Source organism: Cervus canadensis, chromosome 19 (genome assembly GCF_019320065.1).
Source record: "Cervus canadensis isolate Bull #8, Minnesota chromosome 19, ASM1932006v1, whole genome shotgun sequence".
Classification (NCBI taxonomy): domain Eukaryota; kingdom Metazoa; phylum Chordata; class Mammalia; order Artiodactyla; family Cervidae; genus Cervus; species Cervus canadensis.
In genome coordinates this window covers 664,748-683,389 of record NC_057404.1, presented here as the reverse complement: position 1 = coordinate 683,389, position 18,642 = coordinate 664,748, and the positions used below count along the sequence as shown (strand labels likewise).

Below are 18,642 nucleotides of genomic sequence, written 5' to 3'. Positions count from 1 at the left end.
TAAGAAAACAATCAAATTTTAAAATGGCAACAGATCTGAACAGAGACTTCACCAAAGATGTACAGATGACAAAAAAGCACATGAAAAGACATTCAACATCATCAGTCATTACGGAGAAGAGTATTATTAAAACCACAATGAGATACCGCAACACACCTATCAGAATAGTTGAAATTAAAAAGACTGACCACACCACGTGTTAGCAAGGAGGTGGAGGCGGAACTCTCACAGACGGTGGCGTGGAACGTAAAATGGTAAAAATTAGTTCGGCATAGTTCGCAAGTTTCTTGAAAAGATAAACATACACCTACCACATGATCCAGGTATTTCATGCCTAAGTATTTACTTCCAAAAGAAAGTATATGTCCATACAAAGACACATACAAGAATGTTCACAGCATTCCGTGTATTTTAACAGCCAAAAATTGTAAACAACCAAAATATCCATTAACAGGTGAAGAGATAAAACAAATGATGGTGGAATTCTACAACAGAATAGTTCTCAACAATAAAGTGGAAACCAACTACTGTTAAATGTTGTAATATGGATGAACTCAATAATGAAAGAAGCCAAATTACACACACAAAGAACATGCTGTGGGATTCCACTTAAACTCTGGGAAAATGTGAACTAATCTACAGTGGCAGGAAGCAGATCAGTGGCTGTCTGGGAGCAAAGTGGGCAAGAAGCAAGGATCACAGTGAAGCAGGACACTTTCAGGAGTGACTCCCTGCTCACCATCCCAATTGACGTGATGCTTTCCCGTGCTCGGGTGCTCTGTCATCTCCAACTCTTTGCAGCCCTGTGGACTGTAGCCCACCAGCTTCCTCTGCCCGTCATATTTCCCAGGCAAGAATACTGGAATGGGCTGCCATTTCCTACTCCAGAAGCTTTCCTGGGTATGTACATGTGAAAACTGCTCAGACTGTCCACTTTAAACATGTGTAGTTTATTTCAGTCATATTTCAATAAAGTATTTAAGTCTGCTAATCTAGTGATAATGTAGTGAGAGAAAGACTAAGAAGAGTAAGGTTTTTTCCTTCTCAAAGGAAGGACTGTGTGGAGCGCTGAAATTCAGAAGGACCCCAGATCAGCCAGTATTATTGGAAGTGCCTGTCTGCAAGCTGTTACTGGTGGTGGTGGTGCTTCAGTCCCTAAGTCGTGTCCGGCTTTTGTGACCCCGTGGACTGAGGCCCACCAGACTCCTCTGTCCATGGGATTCTCCAGGCAAGAACACTGGAGTGGATTGCCTGTTCCTTCTCCACTGTTACTGGTACACAACAACATAAGGAATTTGCACAAGAAGGTAAATCAACTACTACACCTCCCTAAGCACACTGGTTAGTTCAGCTGATTTTTTTTTTTTTATGGCCAAAATTTCTCAGTGAAAAAAGCAGTATATTGAAGAATATTCTAGCACAAACTCCACATCTAATCACCAAGCTGTAACAAACAGTTCACAGAGTGGCATTATCTAGACCACAGTCACATTTATCAATCTCCCTAAACCTATATACTCATCTGTATAAGAATAACAGGGATTGCTCTGGACACCTCAAGTAACAGTCTGATGCTCTAAGGAGATATAAAGCTTGCAAAACAGCAGGTACCAATGATGCATCATACTGCATTATGTAGGAATTAATTTGAAAATACGGCAAAACATAAATATATTTTTATTTGCTCAGAATGCGTTTCTAAAGGTCACTGAAATTAAAAATGGTTTGCTTTCCAATGAAGTTGTTACCATCCAGAACTCCATTAAGTTTACAACAAATTAAAAATTTACAATAAATAGGGACCTATATAGTCTCAGCAGATATTGGAGTAATAAGGTACACACTATACAGTGACACACATTTTTTATCAGAGCATAGTCTCCTGAATAGACACAGAAATGCAGAAGTAACAGTGTTGTTTTCACTTTTATCTATGCTCAAATATAATATTTTAGTTCCTAGAATTCAAAATTCAAAATTGTTCACTCAGATTTAGTTTTTTTTTCCTTCTAGTTAAAGTCTGGAGAGCTTCTCTATAAAATTTTACACTTTATAACTTTTCCTTTGAAATATGAGAAAAGCATGGGATCTCCTGAGTTAAATGCAGCTTATACATCCTTTAAAAATTATTTTTAAAAAATATCACAAGTGAACCACCACATATATCCATAATAAACATCCTTGCTATTCACATAGTTCTTTAAGCAATAGTCAAGTATATTTGTGCTTGTATGTTTACATTACTTTAGAGTCTATTTTTAGCTTACCATAAAACTGTATCTATAAAGCCTTTTCAAATATTTATGAAAATATAAACTGTGTTTACAGCCTTTTCATCTTTCATGTTTTCATGCATTTCCTGTCAACCATAAAATTTCCTTTTCTTTAGGGATGCTGATAAATTGTTGTCTTTGAAATCTCAACACTGCCGCTTTCTCAGCTGGCCATTCAGCTTCTGTGAACACGTGGCATTCTCTCTGTGCATCAGTTGTACCAGGGGAATCTGACAATGTTGGTAGTCATCATTTCCAGCTATTTCAACTGCAGGACCACCTTCAAACACAAAATGGAGGAAGGGCAGCAATCAGATTATACCAAAGATGCCAGTACATGCTGAATGAGATGCTTTGAAATCTCTGAAGAAGGGCCTGGAGAACTGACAAGAATAACACAAAAAAACACAGGCCTGCAAGGATCCACGGTTCAGACTCATTCAACATTTACACCAGAACCTGCCACATACCCCTTCAGACATGCAGCCCCATCAAAAGGCAAGCCAGGCTACTGGTTTATTACTGGGCACGTGGACGAGTCATCAAGGCACTGGGGTGCCCGAGCGACTGCAGAAGATGAAGGGTACAGGGGTTTCAAAGAGATGGAGACAAGATGGGTTAGCGTCAAGAGAGGGGCTAGGAATAACTGACTTTAATCCTTGAGACACAATCACTAGAGATGATGCTCAGCAACAGGGGAGGGAACATGCACAATGCAGATAATTATTTTTTACATCTTCTTCACACAGTGTTTTCTACTGTTTAAATATCACTTTTCTCATTAGTTAAACACTCAGAATTATTACTGTTATTTAGCCATTCCTTTGTAAATGCAAGGCTTTTGGTCCTTCATTAGTTTGTCTCAAACTGATATTTTCATAACTATAAATGATATTTTGTCTCCTGAACTTAAAGAAACTTTCTACCATTTGTCCAGTTAAATAATCTTTTCTTCAGAATCATAACTATTTTTAGTCATTAAATCTCTTCAGAATTAGCTAATTTCACAGCCCCAAGATAAAAAGAAAATTTTATCATTAATGGGGACTACAGCAAAACAAATTTAGCTGTTATTCCTTAAAATATAACTACTTGACAAATTATGTTCTATTAATGTAAATCAGTAATAAATGTAGTATCTAAAATGAGAGATGCAGAACATATCAACAAAGCATCTTCTGTGCTTGACATAAAATATCAGGAACAAAACCAACTTTAAATGTAAATGATTAGCTTTCCTTATATTGCTCCAGTAGAATCAATCAAAACTTAAACACTTTGAAGCACACAACAAAATTAAAACACATACCTTATTAGCTGCTTCCAAGGAATTTATTAGATTCTGCAGCTCTTCTTTACTCATTTCAACAGAATATGGCTTCACTTCACCATTTTCTTTTACATCTAGATGAAGGCTTAAAAGTGGCATTTGTAATGAAGCAATCTTGTCACTAGAAAGTGCAAGCTGTTTAAAATGAGAAAAATAGTAATTAATAAGTAGTTTTAAAAAGGAATATACTAAATATGCATCAGAGCTTACGAACAACACATTAAAGAAAAAAGAGTACTCTTGTTTGCTATGAAGTACAGGGAAATGTGAAAGGAATAAAAGAAATTAAACTCATGCCAAACCAGCATATATCTGAACAGAAAAAGAAAGGAGAGTGAATGAAAGCAAGAACGTAGTTTAGGGACAACTAGTTGGGATTCTGCAGTAGGAGTAGACAACCAGAGCAGTGCTATGGCTCAGAAGAACCAAATGGGTCCAAGAAACAGAATTCTTAAAGAAGTGTAATGACACCAAGAGGACAAAAGTCCACGTACAAAGATAAAACGAAAAACATGTGCAGCTCAGAAATTAAGATGCCTAAATAACAAGCAGTTAACTCTCCATTAAACTACTGACAAATGTTATCAAGATACCACCTTCAATCAGAGTCAGTCAACAAACACAGGACACTTTTCCCTCTGACACTCTCTGTCTAAAATCAGCAGCTGAGAGGAAATGGAAGAACCCAATGTTTATGATACTAAAGCTTTTTGAAACAAGCATCATAGCTTCACTGGCAGATGGCAAAGAGAAACTCAGTTCTCCTGGAATTTGAGCCAGGAGCCCCGTGACTACTGAATTTTGGAGCACAGCCACTTGTAAAAACGGATGGGGCAATGGCAAAGGACTCCTTCTCCGTGGCACACACACTACAGGACCGCACAAACCTCCACCCGTCTCCTCCATCTGCTCTCCAAAACGCAGGGCTCACCATATCTGAGACTTGGAAGTAGCACATTCAGGGTGCCCACCTCACTGTTAACTCTCTCCAGCATTTCCAGTAAGTGGTTTCTGAGCCTATGCTTGAGTACCAGTAATGAGGAGGAGTGTGTTAAGTCAAAAAGAGGTTAGAATAATTTTCGGACTCTCATAGGGGTTAGATTATTACTTCTTAGGTTGAAATTAAACCTATTTCATTGCAAATCATATACTTTATCCTTGTCCTATCCCCCAAAGCCACAAAGCACATATCTATTCCTTCATCCACATGTCTTAAAACTTCAGTTAATTAAATTCATTGTAATTGTAATGTTATTATACGTGGTTTAGATGTCTGCAGTGCAAGTTAACACAAAAGATGTAATTTTAATTATCTTTGATATTTTTATGAAAATGTATCTCAAGAACACATTTTAGATACATAATATTACCAAAAAATAATGTATTCAAAAAGTGAAACAGAAAGTATTCTCCTGAAAACACTCCTGTCCGACTCTTTGTGACCCCAGGGTCTGTAGCCCACCAGGCTCCTCTGTTCATGGGGTTCTCCAGCAAGAATACCAGACTGGGTTGCCATTTCCTTCTCCAGATAAAAAATATAAATACTCATAAATAAATATATTCTCACCTTTAACTGCCAATCAAAATCCTGTAGTTGTGCAGAGGAAATATCAACTATTTCTTCCAACAGAGTCTGCTTGATTTCATCTTTCCTGCTTTTTAAGCATTTCATGATAGCTTCTTGATGAGATGAATTCAACTGATTCAACTGTTGAGCTATCTATGAAAATAAAAATAAACGGTTAGAAAATAAGTTAAAAGGCCTTTCTGTTTAAAATGTAAACAACAGTTACATTCTCCTTTCATATAACCTTTAAAATGGTAGTAAATGGGCAAAAAATTACTACTAGAACTATAAAAAGAATAAGACAAGGATGCATAATCAATAAACAAGAAGTTTTAACACGGTTTTGCAAAACAGAAAGGAAAAAGGCTGGCTGATGAACCAACATAGGATTGAATACATTGGAAACCACTAAAGCTGATTTACCTATATTAATATATTAGACAAAACAGACTTTAAGGCGAGAAGACTTACAAGAAATAGAACAAGATAGTAAAGGGGTTGTTCAACAGAAATACACAACAATCATAAATTTGTGTGCACCTAATAACACGTCTTCAAAATATATAAAGCAGCAAAACTTGGCAGAAAAAGCAAAATGGGTAAATCAACTTTCATAGAGATGCTAACACACCTCTCAGTAATGGATGGAAAAAGAAAGCACTGTAAAGATACAGCACTGAGAATTTCTATTAATCTACCTACACATAGAACACTATACCCTACAACTGAAAAATACACATTATCTTCAAATATATATGGACCATTACCCAAAAATGAACCATATGCTGAGCCATGTCACAAACACAACAGATTTCAAAGAACCGGAATCATATTAATTATATTTTTGGTCATTGTGTGATTAAATCAGAACTGAACAAAACTTTTACAAATATTTGAAAATTAAGCAGCATGATAACACAGTACTGGGTGACAAAAGAAGTAAATCTTGTATAAACTTTTTCATAGAAAAAGGAAAAGAAAAGAAAACAAACAACAAAAACAACAACTTCCTAATTCATTCCACAAGATGGGAATAAAACTTGATATTTTGACAAAAACATTATAGGCAAAAAATTATGGGCCAAGATTACTCAAACATAGATGAAAAAAATCCTAATGAAGTATTGGCAAATCAAAACAAATTAAAAAAGAATAACACATCATGACCAAGTTGGATTTATTTTGGTAAGGTTAGTTTAACATTCAAAAATCAATGTAAGGCATCACATTAACAAAATAAAGGTGAAGATATAAATTCAGGAAAAAAGAATTTTATAAAATTCAATACCTATTAATTCTCAGCAAAGTAAGACTCAGAGGAAGCTTCTTTAATCTAATCATTGATACCTATAAAATCATACAGCTAACATATTAAACTGTGAAATAATGAACACATACATTCTCCCTAAAGTCAGACAAGGCACTGCTTTTTTTCTTTCTTTTCTTTTATAAAACTGTCCTGAAGACATTAGGCAGTGCAATAAGAGGGAAAAAAGAAATAAAAGGTATTAAAATTGAAAAAGAAAATGACTGCATACCAAAAAAATTCCCCCCCCCCCAAATTTATAAACCATTATATATAGTAGACATGGGCTTCCATGGTGGCTCATATGGTAAAGAATCTGTCTGAAATACAGTAGACTCGGGTTCGATCCCTGGGTCAGGAAGATCCTCTAGAGAAGGGAATGGTTACCCACTCCAGTATCTCTTGCCTAGAGAATTCCATGGACAGAAAAGCCTGGAGGGCTAGAGTCCATGGTGTCGCAAAGAGTTGGACAAGACTGAGCAACTTACACTTCTACACAGTAAATAAATTTAGAAAGATTGTTGGACACAGAGTAAGTATACAAACACCAACGGGCTTCCACATACCAGCAATATGCAATTGGAGAACAAAATTTAAGAACATCTGAAACATCAGTTACTTAGAAATAAATACAACAAAACATTTGTGAGACCTCTACACTGAGAACTACAATATATGAGAGAGAAACTGAAGCTAATCTAAATAAATGGAAGGTAATACCAAGTTCATAGATCAGAAGGCTCAATACTGTTGTCCATTCTCTCCAAAATAGTCTAGAGACTCAGTGCAACCCACACTATGGACTTAATGTCCCCTCAAAATTCATATTAAAACTCTGACCCTCAAGATGATACTGAGAAATGGGGCCTGTGACACAAAATCAGGCTTAGGTGAGGTGATGAAGGTAAGACCCTCATGATGGGATCAGTGCCCTTGTAAGAAACATCAGAAAGTCTGCTCCCTCTCTCTCTGCACCTGCCCCCCTGCCCCCTCAGCCATCAGAGGACACAGCGAGAGGCAAGTCTTTGGCAAGGAAAAAGCCCTCATCAGGGACCAGATCAGCCAGTGCCTCAATTCTGTACGCCCTGAACTCTAGCACTGCGAGAAATCAATTCCTGTTATTTAAGCTACCCATTTCAAGGTATTTTGTTGTGGCAGCCCAAGCTAATACTCTCCATCAAAATTCCAGCAAGTGTTTTGGTTAAAATTGACTGATTTTAAAATGTACCTGAAATTATGGAGGATATAGAAAAATCAAAGCTATCTTGAGGAAATACAAGGTTGAAGGTCTTCTACTATCAGATATCAAAATTTAATGTAATGCAGCTCTAATTCTACTGTAAATTAAGCCATTGTGATATGGGTAAATACAGGCAAACAGACTAACAGAATAAAACAGAGTCCAGATACAGGCCCAAACATGTATGGTCACCTGCATTTCCAAGAAAGGCTGCGCAGCAATTCTATGGGGTAAGGGTGGTCATTTCAACAAGTGAATGTCATATGGAAAAATCTCAACTTGATCCTTACTCCATATACAAATAGTAATTCAAATATATCACAGACATAAATAAAAGCTAAAACAATCAAACTGCTACAAAAGCATATATGTTTTCATGATTTTGGCACAAACATTCCTTAAACACAGTATTAACATCACTAACCATCAGAAGAAAATATTAACAAATTGGACTTGATTAAAATTCAGAACTTCTATTCACCAAAAGACACTATTAAGAGACTAAAAAGACAAGAAACAGAAGATATTTTAAAAATATATATCCAAGAACTCATATTCAGAATACCATCCAAATCAAAATGATAAATATATATAACTTCATTTTTCCCCAAGTGGGCAACCTACACAGTTCAGTTCAGTCACTCAGTCATGTCCGACTCTTTGTGATCCCATGAACCGCAGCACGCCAGGCCTCCCTGTCCATCACCAACTCCCGGAGTTCACCCAAACTCATGTCCACTGAGTTGGTGATGCCATCCAACCATCTCATCCTCTGTCATCCCCTTCTCCTCCTGCCCTCAATCTTTCCCAGCATCAGGGTCTTTTCAGAATATCATCCAAATCAAAATGATAAATATATAGAACTTCATTTTTCCCCAAGTGGGCAACCTACACAACCATGCCCAAATTACTTTTCACAAAGGTACAAAAGCAGTTTAATAGAAAGATACCCCATGACCCTGCAGTTTTACTTTAAGATGTCTATTCTAGAAAAGCTGACCAATTTGTGTGTAACAAGACACATACAAAATGTTTGCAGCAACACTATTCATAATAATGAAAGAGGCAATGATCCAACTGGTCATCAGCAGGGAGACAGAAAAATAAGTCTTACTAATGCCTATCATCAAACACTACAAGGAGGTGAAACACATAAACAAGATCAATACTTTTCAACATTGATAAATCTAAAACACAGCATTGCTGAAAAAATTATAAATGGATACATACATTAACAAGTTACACATTTAAACAAATAATTGTATATATTGCTCAAATAATTGTGTATATTGCTTGAAGATGCAAACATTCATACATTAGAGAATACAAAACATGCATACAAATTCACTAGTGGTTTTTTTCTATTGGGAGGGTGATATTTACGTGCATCTATAATTCCTTGTTTCTAAAACACACACACAAACCTGAAATACATAAAGTAAAACATTAGCAATTGTTTAATTGTGGTAATGGGAATATAGGTATCAGTTCAGTTCAGTCGCTCAGTCGAGTCCGACTCTTTGCCACCCCATGAACGGCAGCACGCCAGGCCTCCCTGTCCATCACCAACTCCCAGAGTTCACGCAAATCCAAGTCCATCAAGTCAGTGATGCCATCCAACCATCTAATCCTCTGTCTTCCCCTTCTCCTCCGGCCCTCAATCTTTCCCAGCATCAGGGTCTTTTCAAATGAGTCAGCTCTTCTCATCAGGTGGCCAAAGTATTGGAGTTTCAGCTGCATACCTTTTAATTTTCTTCCACATGATTTAAATGTTTCACAATTTAAAAAAAGACAACCAATCAGAAACAAGAGTACAAAAACCCAAACCTCCACAGATTTTTCCACTTACTCACAATTACTAGGTTTTTATTGCTATCGCAGAGAGTTGGACACGACTGAGCGACTGAACTGAACTGAGTTTATACACTTGGGCCTCCCAGGGGGCTCAGATGGTGAAGAATCTGCCTGCAATCGGGGAGATCCCCGGGAGAAGGGAATGGCCACCTACTCCAGCATTCTTGCCTGGAGAAGTCCACCGACAGAGAAGCCTGGCAAATTACAGTCCATGGGGACACAAAGAGTCAGATAGGACTGAGTGACTAACACTTTCACTTTTCATTATACACTTACTGAGGATGTATTACATGGTACCCTAAACAGCAAAATAATAAAAACAAATCTGAACATGAATTATCAAGGTATCGAAATCTGGAGCAAAGTTACCTCTTCATCAGATAAATTTTTACCAACTACAGCTTTGAAAAAGGTGGTAATGTCTTCTAGAACATGCATCCATTCTGTTGAATCCCAAACACTGTGATAATCCTGGTAGAGAGGATAAGTCCGGCCACAAATGCCATCAATTACTTTGTGAAGAAGCTAGAGAGAGAGAAAAAAGAGTAATAAATGCAATTATAAGTAAAATTATAAAACAGATTTACCTTTTTTGTAGCAAATAAATGTTATTGGCAGAAGTTCATGCTATCTGCAGAAGCAGCTGAGGCTGGAAAGCAACTATCTTTAACATTATTTTATTAACTAAAAGTTAGAGCTACACACACACACACACACAGACTTTCTATAATTTTGTCCACCTTCAGAAACTGAAATAATTTTGCAGATATGCTGTTGTTTCTCCAGTGTTCCTAAAAGGAAGATGGTGAGTGCAGCAGTTTCTCCTTGGGATTCTTTAGACTTCATATTTACACCAATAACCAAAACACAAGGTAGGAGTCTTAGACCAAAGTCTTTCGCCTGTAGATCTACAAACCCCTTCTCTCCATTTTCCACAGCATCCACGCTTACTTCTTCCGGTCCACTCCAAAAAACCCCTCACTGACTTACTTTCTCTTTTTTACATTTCTTTCTCTCTACCCTATCTTAATGCCAGCAATGGAAATCCTAACACATATATAACTGAACATGTGACTAAGTCTATGACTTTTGGAACAAAACTGGCTAGTCTGAATCTTATTCCCACGATTTACTAGTTTTGCCAAGTTACTTAAAGATTCTTCGCTGGTTTCCTCATGTGTAAAACGAGGATATCATCTATGCCCATAATGTTGTTTTAAGGACTGAAGAAGGCTACATGCAAATCACTTGGCACACTCCTGACATTAGACATTGCTTCCCATTGTTATCTTTCTTCTTGTTACTAGTTCTAAGTATCATCATCACTGTTACTACTGGTACTATGTTCCACGCCTCTAACATATATAACTGAGTACCTACTGTATCAGCATTACTCTAGGCAAGTGATCAATACAGTTTTCTTTCTCAAGAGATATTTGTGTGTCGTAAGAAGAGTACCTGAATCCAAACAACTTGGAAATGGATTTAAACAGCAAGAAGGCTTCCAACTCTTTTCTCCTGGATCATGTTCCAGTGCATTTTAAGCAAAAACTTCTCTGTAACACCACACATATTGGAACAGAGATGAGTAATTGGTGACCCTAATTCCAAACGATGGCTAATGCACTATGTGAACAGAACTTTTATTTACCATAAATTAACCAACAACATTTTCAATTTGTAATCATTCAAAATTCTCTACCTACACTTCACCTTATCCCAAACTGTCCCCAATGCTAAAGTAAAACCCAGAACTCAAATTGAAAACCAAGAGCACTATGTTTTTGGAATATAGTCTTTTAAAATTAATTCACAAATATGTAATGAGCACTTCATTCCAGTTATTAAACAGGTTAATGTAAATACAAAGAAAAAATAACTATAACAGCTAGCATTTATAAGCCCTAATTATGTACCAAACACTGTGCTGATCTTCACTACACCCTGTGAAGTTAGTCTTGCTATTATCCCCATTTTACAAACGAGGAAACTGCGGATAAATAAGACAAGGTCCTATCACATCAGAGCCTCAGGCCATCAGAGGAAACTAATATAATCAGTAAGTATATACAATTTAGGATGATAGGAGTTATAATTAAAGTTTACAGAGGGTACAAAGGAGCACAGAAGGGAAAAGTATGTCTTAAAAGAATGGATAGTTGGCCCAACAGGAGCAGGGTACGTCTAGTCACGACAGTCGCGCACTGACAGGATGAAAGTGGAAAACCACAGGCGCGATTTGGGAGCTGGCAGAGACCGAACCACAGCGGGCCTCGTACACAATGCAGAAGAGACCAGACTGCGATCTGTGTTTAACAGGTAAGCAACCTAGTCACACATCTGCATTACGGTTCCATAAATCTGCCAGCAGGTCAGGAGATGTAAGGAAAGAAACGGGCAAGAGGGTGAGTCCAAAGACTCCTCACTTCCATTTACTTACCAGCAAGAGATTAAAAGGGAGATGATAAATTGTTAGGGACACTCAAACTGGAGACAGCAGAGAGGTAAAGGAGGTCTGAAAAGGATGATACTCAGAATCTCAGGTTGAATGACAGGAAGTGGTGGTATCACAAACCAAATTTGAGGCTACAGCCACAGAAGGAGAAAGTCAGGGAGAAGGACAAGGAGCTAAGCCAAGTGTACACTGAATTTGAGGTACCTGTGGGTGTATCTAAGCAGAAGCCTGATACTCAGAAGAGATTTTTAGATCCAGAGATTCAGGAGTCATCCACATACCTGGCAGTGAAGGTTATGGGCCTATCTAAGTAGTATGCAGGTAGGATGAAGACAGGAGCAGAAAGCTAATACAAGACTCAGAGTCAAAAGATCTGAGCATCTGTTTCCACTTTGCCACTTACTAGTTTGACAACTTTGGGTACGTGACCCAAACCCTCTACAGACATTTCAGTTTTCTCATTTGTAAAGTCAAAGAAAAGATCTTTTTTTTTTAATCCTAGCAAGGTAAGTAAATTTATTACTATCTCCTCCACACTATTCCCATTATAAATGGAACAACAAAAAAAGAAAGGCAGAGATTTGGGGCTTATAAAAGCTGCCTACCACATAGCCCTCTATCACATTAGCAGGCTAAGCCCTCGTCTCCAACCTTCATCCACTGTAAATGAAACAGATTTGGGATTTATTCAGAATTACATATCATAGAAACTAAAAGCCGGCCCACCAGAACCTGGGATCCGGATCTTGGTCGCAATGATAAAGCTGAATTTAGTAAACATTAATCGATTCCTTCTTTTAGTAAACACTGCTTAAGAACCCACCTGGGGCCAGACAGAATTCTCAAGAACCGGGTATATGAACAAAGTATCTACCCTGAAGGAGTTCAGAATGAGAGAGACTATTGGCAAGAGGACCAATTAGGAAGTTGTGTTCAAGGAAGACTTGATTAGGCTGGAACTGCTGGGGAACAGAAAAAGATGGGAGTAAGCACAGTAACATATTAATTATAACACAAAGTCAGTTCTCTGAAGTCAGAGGGCAAAGGACCACAGCTCCTGGAGCTCCGGCTGAAAAGGTTGCCTTTTTTTTATAGGGCTGGCAAATTTCTCTCGAGTCTCATACTTGGGGCGCCAAGGGTTTTTTAACTTGAAAGTTCAGGGAGAAAAAACACTTCTCAGTTAGACTTCCCTCTTACAGTAACCATTGGGTGTTCTTCCTTTCACAGTTCACAGACAAAATTTCGTTTTATGTATTTACTGTCTCCACATTTCTCTCACCCTTCAAACTAAAAATGTGATGCTGTCAAAAACAAAATTATAAACGGCCAGCACCTTTGGTATTAAGGCTAAACCCAGGAGTACAGTACACAGAAGCTCCTGACTGCTCCTCACTTGTTCAGCCACAGTCTCCCTGCTCCACTTCTCACTCTGAACTCTGGCCTCTAACACTACAGCAGGCCCTGAGGCTCCCCGGGGCTGCCTTCCTCCCAGTCTTCATGAGTGCTGTCCCTTGGCCTGAAACACTCTCCCCCCAGCCCATCTGGTTCCTACTCATCCTTCAGGAACTCAACCTAGAAACCTAGGCAGATGCTCTGGAAAACGTTTCCTTGCCCGTTCTAACCAGAGTTGCTACCCCTCCTACAAACTGATCACTGGATAACTCATTCATCCAGTTTCCATTTATTCAGTTTGGTTTCCTCATTAGTTGACAAGGTCCACCAGGGTATGGGCTGTCTCATTCACCATTTTACCTTATCCCATAGGGCATTAAGCACATAGTTCAGTGAAGAGTTGGCTGAACAAGTGAATAAGGCTGCTTTTTTCCAGATACTCATAAACTAGGTTCCTTCTTAGGCTGGAGTGGCCAACGTGGATATGTCACGTCTTGAAGTAAGGTCCACCTTGGACCACCCTACCTGCAAGCCTCCCAGTTTTGGGTAACACTTATCATTTTTTTTCTGCCGCCCACAAAGAATTACGGTCTGCCTCTCTAGGTCACCAAGGTATTCCCATCACCCAGCACCACTGTTCCTTGTGCATAGGGAATGCTGTGGCGGTTTCGTTGCTGAAACAGTGAATGAACAACTGAAACATGTACAAGAGGTTGTAAACCAACCCCTCCAGCTTTCAAGCTGGCGACTGCGCACTCCCCAGGCCAGGGTCACGGCCTCGGCCGCTCCCGGGAACGGATAGGTGGTCCCAGCTAGGGTGCGGGCGCGGCCGGGCGGGCGTCTGCATGCAAAACCCCTGGAGGGGCCACTGGAAGCCGGAGCACGGCGGAGGCGCCCCAAGCCTCGGACTTCTCCACTCTCCAGAGAACACGGGGTGGGGCGAGGGAGCACCCAAAATCACCCCCGGTCCTCTTCCCCTCCCCGGGCAGCCGGCGCCAGCCTCCCAAAGGCAGCGGGATGAGGCCTACCCCTCACGCCAGGCCTTCTAGGAGCCTGGCCCGCGCAGCCGGCCCCTGCGCCCTCCTCACCTGCAAGCCCCGCTCTGCGGGAAGCTTCTGCAGCCGCCACAAGGGCGTCCCCTCTTCCGGCTCCATCCCTGCGGGAAGCTAGGGGCTGGGTCACATGACCAGTCCCGGCGTCTTCAGGGCCTCGGCTCGTCCACGTGACCAGCGGGCCGCGCGGGCGGGGCGGGCTTGGAGACGCCGAGCCCTTGTGCGCGTGCGCAGAGGTGGAGGCTTCGCTTTCTCCGTAATCAAGGAAAAGCTTTTCCGCCTGTTGGCAACTTTGGTTAAACACCCTTCTGGTATTACAATGAAGGTGCGTTCGCAAATCTCTCAGAGCAATTTGGCAACTTTATTCAAAGTTGTATTAAACTTTCTCTGCACACTTAGAACGCAAAATAAGGGTAGCTACATTTGGAGTGCGCGGGGGCCATTGTCCTGGAGGTTTGGAGTAAGTTTTAAGCCTCCTGATTTGGAAGGCAAATTGATTTGGAAAGTATCCTGATTTGGAAGGTCGATTTGCCTCCTACCATGCGCGAGGTTCTTTATAGATTATCCTATGAAGTTACTGTTTTCATCCTTATTTCCAAATAACAGGACCAGAGAAGTTACTAGGGTTGTCAGATTTAGGAGTCGCCGAAATCTTGGTTTTTTTGATAACCGATTAAAGTCTTTGCCAGTACTTCCTCCAATTCGCTATTTTGATAACTCAGGTTTAGGCCATTGTCCAGAAGAACAAACTGCTGAAGTGGAGACCGAGGATCCCCAGCCAGGTCCTTGGCAAATGTAGTCGGGAAAATATGTGCCAGAGTGCAAGACTCAGTGGACTCCGCTCTGCCAGTTTTCTGGCGGCCCCGCATTCCATGTTTGGAAATGTCTGTTTATGTCTTTATGTGTCTATCCCTGGCAGTCATGTCACAATCCAACTTCAGTTCAGTTCCCACTTTGCCACTAGGATTGGAAGATGAAAGAATGGGATGCATTCCCATAATCTAGAATGGTGATAGCAATATACCTTCTTCTTAAACGTGGTAATCCTTTAGAAGTTGAAAAGTTTTATTTATTTATATGTTTTATAAAGAATAAAATTATTGAAGGAAATTTCCAATCTTTCCATGTATACATAAAATATATATTTTTATTAATATGAAGTTATCCACATATGACTTAGAGAGTTCCAAAGCATTCATAAATTAGTATACAGTAGCATTTGATTAACAAAAAAGAGTATTCTTTACCTGAAATTCAAATTTAACCAGGCATCTTGTATTTTATGTCAACCCTAAAAGTCCCCCCAAAACCCGAGCTAAGAGCTCAGCCTGAAGTAAATGAAATCATTCTAGAGCCAGACTCAAAGTTGGACTAAACCTAAAAGCCAGAGCGCCTGTGATTACTCATTATAGCTTTTAGTTCACTTAGACGCTGGAGAATTCCGTAATAAATAAGATAGCCTCTGCGAGCCGGAAGTTTCCAGGATCACAGTAAATGAGAGACAGAAACAATAGCAAAAGTGGAGCAAGCTGCTCAAGCACCACCGGGAAGTATTTCCGTCTGTGGCTTACACAGAAAAAGAACTGCTCAATGACATCCTTCAAAGGCTAGCGCAAAGGCTCTTTCTCTACTTTATGCCCACCTCTTGAATTTCATGGCTGTCTTCTCTTTCAAAATTTACCACTTCCTAGTTCTTAGTGTCCCTGGAGAAGGAAATGGCAACCCACTCCAGTATTCTTGCCTGGAAAATCCCATGGACAGAGGATTCTGTTAGGCTACAGTCCATGGGGTCGCAAAGAGTCGGACACATAACCTTCATTGTCCTAGCTAAAACATAATTCATCTTTTTTTTTTTTTTTTTAAGGTTTTTAAAATAACATTTATTTCTTTAAAGTTAACATGTGCATAATAGGAAACCAAAAAGCACAAGAAGCAAAAAACAAAGTCATTCATAATCACAAGCAGTTTACTGTGGCGATGTCTGCCTTTGTCAGAGTAGGTTAGTTACTTTAACAAAACAACACCAAAAATTTAGTAGTTTATCATAATATTTATTTATTTCTTCCTAAGTGTATGTCAGTTTAATACAGGTATACATGGTTAGGTGGCTCTTTTATTCTCCAGGACTTCAGAGTTCTGTCTATTTAGTCCATGGGGAAAGAGATAGCATATGAAAGATCATAAAGGAAATTTTTATGTGCCAGATTTAGAAATGGGAAACATCATTTCTACCCGTTTCTATTAGCCGGAACCCACCCAGTTTCATGGCAACAGTTAACTGTAAGAGAATCTGGAAAATATAATTGAGCTATGTGCCCAAGAAGAAAAAGAAACAGAGCTTGGCAAACCATTTCTCTCTGCTACATCATGCTTTTTAAAAGACAGCTGAAAATTTCTAATAGATATATCAGTGGTGTTATCATTCTCCTTCACATTTTTGTTTGGAACAATCATGCTTGATGGCTTCCTGTTAAAGTGGAATATAAAGCCAGGCTCCAAAGACAGTTTTAGGTTATAGGTCTGTAATGTGCATTTTTGTGAAGTACCTATGTTTATTGTGGACAAGGTTCATTACTTTGAAACATCTAGGCTTTTTAGATGTCCTGAGGTGACAATGTATGATATAAAGTAGAGCTAGTGAGTTAACCAATTTGTAAATATCTTTTTTATAATTGATTTTTTTAAAAAGGCAGCATCTTGGACCTGGAATAATTATACCTTCTCTGAGAAATGTACATAATTTATCTTAACACACTTTGTCTTTATGTATAGGTGCTCCCCAAGTAATAGTTAATAAGTGAGAAAGAATCTGGAAAACGGACTCATATATGTCAATTAGTAAATCTCGTGAGGGCAGGGTCTGTTTTCTTAAAAAAAAAAAGACTTAATTTTATATGTTGTAACAATAAAAATATTTATCAAGCATCTACTGTATGCCCCAAAAATTATATATTTCATCTTATTAATCTTCCCTACAACTTTGTGTTGTAGATATTCTCCCAGTTTTAGAAATGAGGACCCAAGATTGGTGATGTAATGTCAACCCTGTTCAAGGTCACAAAGGTGGTACTCATGACCTATTTTGCATCCATGGACTGATAAGTCCTATGACTTTGAGTTATAATCCTAATGGCAAAGAATAAAAAGCAAAATTATAAATATAAAATATCAGTGAAACTTTGAAACAGCATTCCCACATATTGCTGTTGAAAATATACAATAGTGACACTTTTTTGGAGGGTTGTGATTGCATATATAAAGCCTTCAAAATGTACCTACTCTTGGACCCAAGAATTCCAGTTTTAGAAATATAAGACAGAAATGTTTCACGCTGAGGATATTGGTCTGTTAGTTACTATAGTAATAAATTATTGGCTTATTAATTTATAATATAGCATAAAAATCCACAAAAAGTGATTATGTAGAAAAATATTTGGTAAACTTGCTTGCTCTACACTACTGGGAAAGAAGTTTAGTTTCAAAACTACTTGTACTGTACAATGGTATGGTATGTACTGTATATGGTATGGCATGGATACTTGTAGTGTATAAATTCCCGGCATAGGAGTATACTAAATATTAGTTATGGTGATCTTTCATTTTGGGGATTATGGGTGACTTTCACTTTTAGTTTTTCTAAACTTTTATTCAGTTTTATTTAAAATGTTTTAAAGGTAACTATGACAAATTATATTTCCATCTATTCCCTTTAATTTTGGCTTGAAAATGAGCCAGATCTTACCAGAACTTATCCTCTTCCTTCAGCATCTTGCTAAATACCACCAATATACGTTGATAGTAATGTTTCCCAATCTCATTGCCTAGAACAGTCTCAGTTGGCTCAGATTCTGCCTTCCAGATTTTCAAAGGCACTGCATAACATGAATCGTAGCTTTTCAGCCTGCCGCCATCCACTAAGCATTAATCTAATATTCTAACTTACGTTGCTGTGCCTCCAGGGTCTTCCCAGGTGGTGCTACTGGTAAGAACCCACCTGCCAGTGCAGGAGACATAAGAGACTCAGGTTCGATCCCTGGGTCGGGAAGATCCCCTAGGTGAGGACATGGCAACCCACTCCAGCATTCTTGCCAGGAGAATCCCATGGACAGAGGAGCCCGGCAGGCTACAGGCCATAGCGTCTGAAAGAGTGAGACGTGACTGGAGCGACTTAGC

The 18,642-nt window shown here is 39.0% G+C and overlaps 1 protein-coding gene across 1 annotated transcript; it reads right to left on the bottom strand.

Moving 5' to 3' along the window:
• Positions 1-391: 391 nt before the first annotated feature.
• Positions 392-14,658, bottom strand: COMMD8 (COMM domain containing 8). The gene is made up of 5 exons (XM_043438635.1): positions 14,506-14,658; positions 9,940-10,095; positions 5,171-5,323; positions 3,583-3,738; positions 392-2,553 (listed from the first exon to the last, which is right to left on the bottom strand). The coding sequence occupies exons 1-5, from the start codon at positions 14,569-14,571 to the stop codon at positions 2,533-2,535; spliced, it is 552 nt and encodes a 183-aa protein (XP_043294570.1). The 5' UTR covers positions 14,572-14,658; the 3' UTR covers positions 392-2,532.
• Between the last annotated feature and the right edge of the window lie 3,984 nt (positions 14,659-18,642).

Coding starts and splice junctions, on each gene's coding strand:
- COMMD8 (XM_043438635.1), bottom strand. CDS start 14,571: ATGGAGCCGGAAGAGGGGACGCCCTTGTGGCGGCTGCAGAAGCTTCCC. Junction 3,739..5,170: donor ATTTTGATTGGCAGTTAAAG/GTGAGAATATAT, acceptor CATTTTAAACAG/CTTGCACTTTCTAGTGACAA. Junction 2,554..3,582: donor CCTTGGAAGCAGCTAATAAG/GTATGTGTTTTA, acceptor TTGTGTTTGAAG/GTGGTCCTGCAGTTGAAATA.